Here is an 11,237-nt window from a genome sequence, read left to right as displayed (position 1 = left end):
CTCTCAAAGTGTATTTTTCCCGTATATAATTTTTATTAACCCTAAAAACACATATAAAGTTATAGATAAAGTTATTTTTTAATCCGTAACAAGCCGTTTAAATTGGGCTTAATTTAAGTGAAAAAGTAGGTTATCAGCCTTATGCGAGAGAAGGCCCAAGGCGGACTCCGCTCACTCGATCAAAATCCGTAGTAGTGTTGCAAAAGGCCCATAAGCCAGCCCAAACTGCCATCTTCCTTCTCACATACTCCACACTAACCCATCGCAGCATCACACCGTAGCCCCACCACGCACACCTCCCCGACCACCACCGCCACCATGGCCGCCGCCTCGCTCTCGCGCCTCTCCCGCCGGGCCGCGGCGCACCCCTCCCTCCGCCGCCTCCTCCTCTCCTCCTCCGCATCGGCCCCTTCCCCGGCCGCGGCGACGCCTCCGCCGCCGCCCCCTTCCGCGGCCGCGGCCACCGCGCCGGGGGCGGATCGGGTGCGGTGGGACTACCGCGGGCAGCGCCAGCTGGTGCCCCTGGGGCAGTGGATGCCCAAGGTGGCCGTCGACGCGTACGTCGCCCCCGAGGCCGTGCTGGCTGGGCAGGTCACCGTCCACGACGGCGCCTCCGTGTGGAGCGGCGCCGTGCTGCGGGGAGATCTCAACAAGATCACCCTCGGCTTCTGCGCCAACGTCCAGGAGCGATGCGTCCTCCACGCCGCCTGGTCAGCCCCCACAGGTCACCCTCCCCATCCTCCATCCTCGTCCCCCTCTTCTGCAATCCGCCTAGTGCCCAGATCTGACCAACTGTGGAAGAATGAATGCTTGTGAGATGTCCTAGAAATCTGGAATGATTAGTGTGCCTTGCGATGCTTTTAGATGTTTTCGTTTGGATTGGTCCGGTGAGGAATCCGGCATGCTTAATCGTTTCATGATGTCTTGCGCGGCATGAGAGTTGACCTGAACCTTCCTATCCGATGCTTTTCTGGTGTAAATGTTAAGAATGATGGAAGGTGATTTGATTTATAAGTGCATATGAGTGTAGCTAGCTGCAAAATTTAGAACATTTTAGATGCCTCTACAATCTGCGTGGCATTCACGAGATGAGAAACATGATGTACTTCTGTGTTTGTTTTGTTCTTTGAGCTCTTTATATGTGTATTTCTTTGGAATGCTAGCATTGTAGCTGAGGTCCTTAATGATCTCCACATTTTTTGGATAAGGGATTGACCATAGAACTGGTATCATGGCCTTGTCAATAATCACTGGGTTAGCAGTACCTATTTTGGGACATTTATAACTGTGTAATATGAGCATATTTGCATGTTTGGTTTTGTTACCATAACTGTAAGTGCAACCCTGTTGGGGCGTCTGGGGAGCCACCCTGATGCAGTAGCTGTAACTCATAAGCGTTCAATATTTGGTTGATTTGTAAGCACAGTCCACGTTCAAGGTTGCTAAGGGTGGAGAACTGGTGTGAACTGTGCTTTCTAAGCTTATTCTGTGTCATGTGCTCCTGGTTGCTGTTGGGTGGTTGAGTGAAGTGATGTTGCTAACTGGTAAAAGTTAGTGAATAAGTAGGGGGGATTCGCAGATGCTCCAGACGTATTGAGCATAGGACTTTGAAACCAAATAGTTTACCCATTTAACCATCAGTTAGTTCATGGGTCCTTTTTAAATTCTGATTGTGTATGATGTTTGGTGTTTCTAGCTGACACTTCTCATAAATACTTCTCATAAATCACAATAATGTTTCTTAGATTGTGAAGTTGTACTAGTTAAGTGACAGAACTGATTGTAAAGTATTAAAGCATTGAGTTCTTTGGAATTTGACTTGTTATGATTATGCTTGAGAATTTTTTACACGTACTTTTACTAGTAAAAACAGTAGGTTAGCATCTCAGCTTGTTATACGGTGAGATGTTCTCTGATTTTGCATACAGCCCCATCTTTTGGGCTGGGGTTGGGGTTATAACCCAAAATTTGAATTTTCAACCTTAAATCTGAAGTTGATTTTGAGATTTTGTCACCGAAGTTTATTTTCCAGCTTTGGCTTTTAGATCGATACGAACATGCATATAAAAGTTTTATTCGTAAATTATTTTCTGTTTGCAAATATGCTGTTTGGCCTTTTCCACCAATAACCCTATATGTATCTTGTCTGTAAGCAACTAAGCATGACACTGTTTGGTAAAAGCCATCTTAAAATATTTTGTTTAGTTCGATGAAAGAACTGTTTTTTGCATGCTGCATTACTACATGTAAGGAATGATTTTTATCCCCACCGATTATCAGAAAAATCTTGACCTGGAGTGTTGATAGTGTTCTGTTTTGGAGTATAAGATAAGTCTGTTGAGCTTCAATGACATAACTTATGGGCAACCTCACCTTTTTCCTATGCATACCAATTTTTGTGTTGTCTTTCCATTTTTAAGGAACAAAGTGAAGGATAAATTAGAATTCCGAAGGCCAAAGTACAATACAAGCTGATCAAAAGTAGGATGCAATGCCACCAGCTGACTGGCTTATATAGCTTATAGCAACATGTTGGTATTATGTGATTTTCATCCCATTGGCCGTGGCTTTGGACTCTTATTGTCTGGGAACAAGCAACCGAAAAATTCTTTGTGATTGTATCTCTGTATGTGAGATGCAACATATGTTTGTTCATGACTAAATCAGGAAAGAAGGTGTAATTAATGGAACTGACGGTGCTTTGCATAACTAACAGTTATTTCTACACCAACGCTATTAACCATACCGACATAACTAGTGTTCAGTGACATGGAGATGTCATTATCTGTTCTTTTTGCCAGGAATTTTGTTTATCAGTTAGTTTATGTGCATATTTGACTGTGGTTAGCAATATCATTAGTAAATGGATGGTTCATTAATGTTCGTCGAAATATGATTGGCTAATACTATAAACTGGCATAGTAAACCCTTGATTTGATGATGCAAACATTACTCATCATTTCTTATTATTCCAGGATTACAACACATGACTGTTGTGTTGTTTTTTTATTCACCTTTTGTTAGCACTGTAGGAAATGGCTGACTGGCTGTTCATCTATAGCTCTAGTGAAACAATTCAAAAACGGTTTAGTATATATTACACCGTGCTCAGTGGGCCAACTGACAGCAACAGTAATCTCAAGTCCAGTTTTGAACTGTTTCTTTTAAATCGTAGTTGGACACCCCTGCTGTAATAGGATGAGAATATTTATGTTTATAGAGCTTGGCTTGTTGACTCTGATGTGATAAATTACATTTGATGCCCACTTAAAGCAAACTGCATGGCGATCAACTCTAAGCACTGTTGCGTGAATTGTAATATGTTCCTGCATTGCACTAATTCGGTTGTGAGAGATCAAATTTCATGTTAGAAGTTAGCCACAATTGATTTGACCATGAAATGTCCAATCTAGTGGATATCATTTTACGTTATTCAACATATTACCCCTTCTTTCCTTTTGCACTAATTTGGTCTGGCAATATGTCAAGCTTAATATTTGCCAGCAAACTTGTTCCAAATATCCATGGGACAATTGGGACTCCTGTTTATATGTCCTCCTATGCATGTGACGTACTATAATATAAGATTTTGACTTTTTTAGTTGCAACGTTTGACCATTCGTCTTATTCAAAAATTTAGTACAAATATAAAAAATAACAAGTCGTGCTTAAAGTTATTTTGATAATAAAGCAAGTCACAAGCAAAATAAATGATATTTCTATAATTTTTTTAATAAGACAAATGATGAAACATTGCAAGTAATAAAGTCAAACATCTTACATTATGAAACGGAGGGAGTAATATTTATGTTAAGTACTTCCATACGGCAAGGTTTTGGTTCGTCTCATCCCTAATATGGCATTATCTACAGGACTTCCTGCCGATACCCTTGTTGACCGGTATGTGACAGTGGGTGCATACTGTCTTTTGCGCTCATGTACTATTGAACCTGAGTGCATCATCGGTCAGCATTCCATCCTCATGGAAGGTTCATTGGTTGAAACCAACTCTATCCTTGAAGCTGGTTCTGTCCTACCCCCTGGCAGGAGGGTTCCGACCGGTGAGCTCTGGGCTGGCAATCCAGCGAGGTTCGTTCGGAAGTTAACCAATGAAGAGATCATGGAGATCCCAAAGCTCTCAGTGGCTATCAACGATTTGATGCAAAGCCATTTTTCAGAATTCCTCCCGTACTCCACTGCTTATTTGGAGGTAGAGAAGTTGAAGAAGTCGTTTTCAATTTCTCTATAAGATTATTGAGCATGTTTTTGGTCCGTTCTCAGCTAAATGAACGAGGAAATAAAGAGCCCAAAGTACCAGATGTTTTGTATTGAATGTACCTTGTAACTTGGGTTGATCTTACTCTTGAATTTTCCGTTCATTGTTGTTGTCAACTTGGGGAGGGCGTTAAGAACCGTGTTTGCACGAGACATTGTTTTAACTGCCTGATTTTACTTTCTCAGCATTGTGTGTATTTTCAGACTGGAAAACATACGCTGCGCCATTCATAAAACATGTAAATCGAGATGTTAAGGTTACGGTAATGTGACACTGGATGTCAGGGTTGCGTACATTGAAGTTTACTTGCAGCATGAAAAAAATATAGCTTTGGGGCTCCTCACGTTCTCACATTTGTTCACATTCACACCCTCAACTCTAGCCCTGGCCCCGTTGGGAGTATGGTTGCATTCGGCTATCTGCCTACCTCTGCTCGACTCGTGTGTGTGATACTCCATCCACTGAACCAGCTCGGTACTCTTTCAAAGCACTCGGTTTATGTACTCACCAGTCCAGTACTCTCATATAGCACTCGGTTTATGTTGAGATTCATACATGTTAACTTTTACAACATTAAAATTGAGCCACTGAAATTTGTAATAATTCGGGCCTGGGCCATGTTTGGCACCCCCTCGGTAACCACCGATTTCTTCGTTTCCTGTGCGCACACTTCTCGAATTGCTAAACGTATATTTTTTGCGAAAATTTTCTATAGAAAAGTTACTTTAAAAATCATATTAATCTATTTTATAATTCTTTATAATTAATAATTAATTAATATGTAATAACAAATTACTACGTTTTCCATGCCGAATAACTAAACTATACGCCGAACGTGGCCCTAGCCCATTTATTCCAGCATAATCTATTATAACAAATTAGAACAACAGCGGTGGTTGTGCATCGTAATGCTGAATTTACGCTACATCCGTCTCATATCGTAAAACTTTCTAACATTTTTCTAAATTCATCAGTTAATAAAGGTATATAATTTTTTAGTAGCATCTATATAAATTTAGGCATGGCTAGAAAGTCTTATATTATAAAATGAATGGATGAAGTATCAAATAAAAGTAATCAACATTAATCCCTAATGAAAAAACCAGGGTGCAATCAGCCGAATCACATCTCGTATCGGATTTACTCGATCGAGGAAAAGCCAGCCTCGTGCAACAGTAATACATGTCGGTTTGCAAGGGCGGAGGCGAAACAGTAATCCAATCCTGTCTGTTGATCTCGTGGTTGCATTATGTCGTCTCGATCATCTCTAATTCCGAGAGACCAAAATTTAGTCGTACGTATATACGTGTCTACATATACACTTAAACCTGTTCCCTAAATTCAGCTTCGTGCTTCCCATACGGCCATACGTACGTACATTGACCCATCGATCGACGTCGAGACTTGCATGCACGCGCACGTACGTATCGCGCCGAGCTATTAGCAAGGCAAGCCATGACGCTCCACGGCGACGAGGGCGACCTCGAGGCCGGAGTCGCCGGACACACGCCGGCGCCGCCGGATCGCCCAGGCAAAACGAAGCAGAAGAGGCGCAGCTGCTGCTGCCGGGTCGCCTGCGCGGCGCTCGTCCTGGTGGTCGCCGTCGCCGCCGTCGCCGGGGCGCTGTACCTGGCGCTGGACCCGAAGCTGCCGCTGTACGCGGTGGAGGTGCTCAACGTGTCGGCCTTCGACATGGACTACGAGATGACGGCGCGCGCCAGGTTCGACGCGGACGTGCGGTTCGAGAACCCGAACCGCGCCATCGGCATCTCGTACGAGGCCGGGTCCAGCCTCGCGGTGTACTACGGCAGCTACCGGCTGTCGGAGGGCTCGCTGCCGGCGTTCTACCAGGGCCACGGCGACGCCGCCGTGGTGCGCGTGGCGATGAGCGAGGCGCAGCTGGCGGGCACGGGGGTGGTGGAGGCGATGCGGCACGTGAACGAGGACGACGGCGAGCTGCCGCTCGTGTTCCGCGGCGTGGTGCCGGTGCGGGTGAAGGTTGGGCGGGTGACGGCGGCGAAGATGACGCCGAGAATCAGGTGCGACCTGGTGCTGGACAGGCTCAGCACCGAGGGCGAGATTAGGGTCAAGAAGATGAGCTGCAAGATTAAGCTCTGGTGATCGACTAACTTGTGCACGTACGCGGCATGGATAGTATCGCATACATAGACAATTAGTCGATAATATAACGTTTTATAAATGTAATTATTTTTTATTTCACAATTCATGCGCTATAGACAAGTTTCTTCAGAATTTTGTCGAGGCAAGTCCATTATACGGGTTTATTTTAGTGTTTACAAATGTGAATGTGAACCGAAATCCGCTCCCTAGCAGTTTTTTTTCTTAATGAAATTAAACAGATCAAGAACCGTCCAAATTAAAATCGGACTAGATTTCGAAACTCCTTAGGGGTAAACTGATAGGTTTAACCTATTTGTATTCAAATAGAATGTAATTCCAGAAACATATACCCCTATGTCCCTAAATATATGAAGCTTATGATATGATAAGATTTTGTCAAACCTTCAAACTTTTGACCATCAATAACTAATCAAATACTTAGTTTAAAATAAGTAATGTATACATACATTTTACCCTGAAAATCTACCATAATATGAACATGTGTTTTTGAGAATTTATGTTAAAGTCTTGAAAGTTTGACCAAATTTTATATTCAACATTAAATATTTTACCCAATAGAGTAACTATTTTATGAAAAATAAACATTCATGGTGATTTATAGCATGTAAATGGGGTAATTATGTCCTCACCATCTCATAGCCTAATTCTTTATAGGTTATGGATGAAAGAAAGTTTATAATATGCACAAATGAATCGAAATATTAAAAAGATGAAAAGTTGATTTTAAAAGTTATAGTACTGTTTATAGGCTTAAGAGGTGTATGCCACAACCGGAGTTTATGTCCTAAGCCTAAATCGTGAAAAAATGGTTAAGTAACAATTGGCTTAATTAACTCAGGAAAACCTCTCTAAACGAACTAATCTAATTACATCGAAGTCCGTAAATCGTTAACGGGATTTAAACTCAAATTACAGAGTATAAAAGTTAGCCCCAAAAATTAATTTAAAATCCGGCAAAAAGTGAGGCTTTTCTTTTTTTTTTCTTTTTTTTAAATCTTTTTTCCTCCTTTTTCTTTCTTTCGGATTTGGGCCATAGCCTAAATCTCCTTCGTTCTCATTCTTTTCCTCCTTCCTCTCCCTTCTTTCCTCCCGGGCCGCCGCAGCCACACCGACCCAACTCCCTCCTCCTCCACGCGCGCGCACCTCCTCTCCCTGGTCGGGCCACCTCGGCCCAGCGCCTCCCTTGCGCCCGCACCGAAGTCCGCCTCCCCTCCCTCCTTCATCCCCTCCCGGCTGAGCCGGACTACTGCTGCCGCCACAATTGCCACCGCCTCTGCCCGTGGCCGAACCGGCCTCCAACCGCCGTCCCCGCCCTTCCCGGCCACCTCTCTCCCTATAAAACCGCCAACCCTGCACGCCGCCGCACTCGTTTTCCACCGTCGCCGCGCCCAACCTCTCCGCCACCGTCGATCGATCTTCGTTGCCGCCGCCGTTCTTGCTTGTCGCCGGCCGTCACCACCCGTTCCCCGTCCACACCGACTCGCCGCCATCCCCCGCACCGCCGGTGAGCATTCCCCCTCTTTTCTCCCTCTCTCTTTTTCCCTTCGGCCGCTGCCACTGGCCCGTGTGCCGCGGCCGCGTGCATGTGCCGTCGGTCGCCACAGGCGCGCTGCCTTGCCGTCGCCGATGCGGTGCCGTTGTTGCCGGTGTGCGCTCGGGTCCGCCGCGCCATCGTCATCTTTCCTCGAGCTGGCTGGTCAACGCCCTCCCTGTTGCGCTGCCGTCGTGCCTCCTCGTCGGCTGCCGCCCACCGGTTCGCCGCCTTTGATCTGTCCCATGTCGCCCCGCGCCGATGCCGTCGCCCCGTCGCACCTCAATAAATTCTTATTGAGGTGCTTCTCAAAGATGGTAAAAAGTTCATATTCCTATGTGTAACTTGAAACTCTAGTTAAGATATTTGTTAATCGTTCTAATTGTCGGTAAATCCAAAATGGCAGTATGTTCTTATTTAAATGTTTCTATTTAATGATCATGAATTGTCTATACATCATGTTGTTTTCAGCTTTTCTTTTAACAGAAGAACGTACATGAACCTTTTTAGTACTCATAGGTGCATACCATTGTTCTATAGCATCCAAGCAGATTCTTGCCTTATTTTTTTCCTACAGCCACACAAATTCCATGGCAGTATTTTCATTGCACTCCATAGTTGTCTTTCCATGTTATACTAAAAGAATTTTATGAATTTATTGATTGGTTTACAAAAGGTTAGCTCAAACAACACGATCTACAAGCTAAATGTATACGTACTTCCTTCTTCCAGATCAAGAACATCATGCTTACTGAATTGGTAATTTGCATTCTGCTGTTCCATGCCGAGCAACCTTTCATTCTCCTCAGCATTGCCTTCAGAATTAGTCCAAGGGTGCTGCTGGTATCTCCTCAGCATCTCCAGCCTCTCAGCTACTTCTTTCATGGTTGATCGTTCTTCTTCGGTCATGCTTAGGCATCGCATCAGGAGATCTGCAATCTCTGTGAGCATGTCATCATCCATCTCGTTCCTTACCTGGCTGTCCAAAAGCTCTTGATGATGACCAGCCTTCACTGCGGTGGTGAAGCATGACGCAAGGCTCCTGTCTTGCTCTGACCCGTCCAGGTACAATGCTTTCTTCCTTGTTAGAAGCTCCACCACAACGACACCAAAACTATACACATCACTCTTGTCAGTCAGCTGGCATGTCATCAGGTATTCAGGGTCCAGGTACCCACAAGTTCCCTGAACTAACGTTGCAATTTCAGCCTCATCGGTTGGTGCTAGCTTTGAAGCCCCAAAATCTAAAACTTTGACGTTGAACTTCTCATCAAGAAGGATATTTGCTGTCTTGACATCTCCATGGAGGATTGGTGGTGAAGCCGATGAATGCATGTAGGAGAAAGCCTCAGGAGGATTGGTGGTGAAGCCGATGAGTGCATGTAGGAGAAAGCCTCAGCAGATTCTGCAGCTATCCGAAGACGGATGTCAAGTGGTACGTCAGCTTTAGGGTTCTTGCTATGGATGAAGTGGTAAAGGGTGCCATTTGAGACAAATTCGTAGACTAGCATGGGCACTTCAACTTCAAGGCAGCAACCGAGGAGCTTCACAACATTCCTATGGTTGATTTGGGAGAGGATGAATATTTCTCTTACAAACTCCTTGTTCTCGGCCTCGTCCATCATCTTCGATTTCTTGATGGCCACTAGCATCTTGTCTTCAAGGACGCCCTTGTAGACAACACCATGACCACCGCGGCCTAGAACACGGTCAGTGGCGAAGTTGTTGGTTGCCTTTTTGAGCTCTTCCATGGAGAATATCCTGAACCCAGGAGCACCTCCGCTAGAGTGCATCTGCTGCTGCTGCAAGATCACTCCACCGTTTAGCTCGAAGAACTTCTGCTTCGTTTTGATGAGCTTCCTCTTCTTCACCCCAAGGTAGAGCCAGAAGCACATGAACACTGACAAGAAGATACTGACGCTAACCCCTAAAAACGGCGCCGTTGCATACCCATTAGGCAACTATTACTCTATTAGATATGCAGTTTCAGAAATGGAACGTGATTTTGCAATACGACGAGTTCATTATATTATTACCGTACCTGTAACTACTTTCAGAGCTGAAGTGAACTTGTCCTTTGGGCGGCAACCGTTATTCTCTTTCGGATTTCCACTAGTCCCCGGAGGACATACGCAAGTGTAGCTTCCTAACATATTTGTGCAGTCTCCGTGGCATCCGTATTCTTTTGGGCGTAGGCACTCATTGATATCTTCCATTCGCAATGCAGTTTCATTCATCATTTGATTATCAGACAAATCAATGGAAATTAATTGACAGCCAAGTAAAATAGTTCTCTAACTACCTGTGCATCCGTCGTCAAGATAGGGGTTGCCCTCGTAGCCCTCGGAGCAGTTGCACCTGTACCCCTGACCGTCGCTGGTGTTGAAGCACTCGCTGTGCGTGCTCCGGCACGCGTAGTCCGTCTTGTTGCGCATGGCGGTGCTGCAGTTGTAGACGTTCCGGATGGCCCAGTCGAGCACGACGGGCACGCCTCGAATTCGCCGTCGCTCCGGTTGAAGTCCTTCCTGTCGTCGTACACGGTCTCGATCCAGCTGCTCTCTACCAAGAACACGTACCTGCAAGGCATGGTGCTGCCACGGAGCCGGCGCCCGCCGTCCCGTTCTCGAAATTGAACATGCGCGGCGCGTACGAGTTGAGAGTTGGGGGTATGACGCTCTGGCAACACCGCTCGCCGGTGCACCGCCCCGGCAACCGCGGCAAATTGGCACCGCTCTCCGCCGACGACGAAGGCCGGCGGCACGCGGACATGCAGCCGCTGACGTAGTTGCCGGAGCCGTCGACGATGTAGCCGAGGTTGGGGCAGCCGAGCGCGACGAGGCGGTTCTTGGTCACCGAGTAGCGGTAGGTACCGCTGCCGTTGATGGACGTAAAGGACACGGTGGGAATATCTGGGGAGCTCCCACCACCACCACCACCTCCTCCTCCTCCTTTTCCCGAACCTTCGTAGTAGCACTTGCCCTGCGGTTTGAGGAGGACCCGGGCCTCGCCGTCGTCCATGGACAGGCTGACGAGCTGCTGTGGCGGCTTGAACTGAGACATGAGGAGGCGCGGTCGCGGCTTGTTGTCGTGGCGGCAGACGAGCTGGAAGCCTTCGTCGCGCGCGCAGCCAGCGCCGATGCCGAAGGGGTAGCGGATGCTGATCTCGCCACACTTGTCAGGGCATCCCGTCGGCTGTTGAGCCGCCGCTGGTGTCGCCGACGCCTGCAGGCAGACGAGCAAGACGGCTAACGCAAGCGCCTGCATTCTCAGGGCACTACTGGTAGCCAT

The 11,237-nt window shown here is 46.3% G+C and overlaps 2 protein-coding genes and 1 pseudogene across 2 annotated transcripts; 2 read left to right on the top strand and 1 right to left on the bottom strand.

The window, feature by feature from the left end:
* Positions 1-267: 267 nt before the first annotated feature.
* Positions 268-4,488, top strand: LOC102710661 (gamma carbonic anhydrase-like 1, mitochondrial). Its single transcript, XM_006647211.3, has 2 exons — positions 268-724; positions 3,873-4,488. The coding sequence occupies exons 1-2, from the start codon at positions 319-321 to the stop codon at positions 4,247-4,249; spliced, it is 783 nt and encodes a 260-aa protein (XP_006647274.2). The 5' UTR covers positions 268-318; the 3' UTR covers positions 4,250-4,488.
* Positions 4,489-5,731: 1,243 nt separating this feature from the next.
* LOC102720493 (NDR1/HIN1-like protein 6) lies at positions 5,732-6,397 on the top strand. Its single transcript, XM_006648599.2, has one exon. It carries the CDS (start codon positions 5,732-5,734, stop codon positions 6,395-6,397), a length of 666 nt encoding a protein of 221 aa, XP_006648662.2.
* A 2,197-nt stretch (positions 6,398-8,594) lies between these two features.
* LOC102720211 lies at positions 8,595-11,237 on the bottom strand (annotated as a pseudogene).

This window comes from Oryza brachyantha, chromosome 2 (genome assembly GCF_000231095.2).
Source record: "Oryza brachyantha chromosome 2, ObraRS2, whole genome shotgun sequence".
Classification (NCBI taxonomy): Eukaryota; Viridiplantae; Streptophyta; class Magnoliopsida; order Poales; family Poaceae; genus Oryza; species Oryza brachyantha.
The sequence above is the reverse complement of the archived record's forward strand: the minus strand, read 5'-3'. Positions and strand labels throughout refer to the sequence as shown.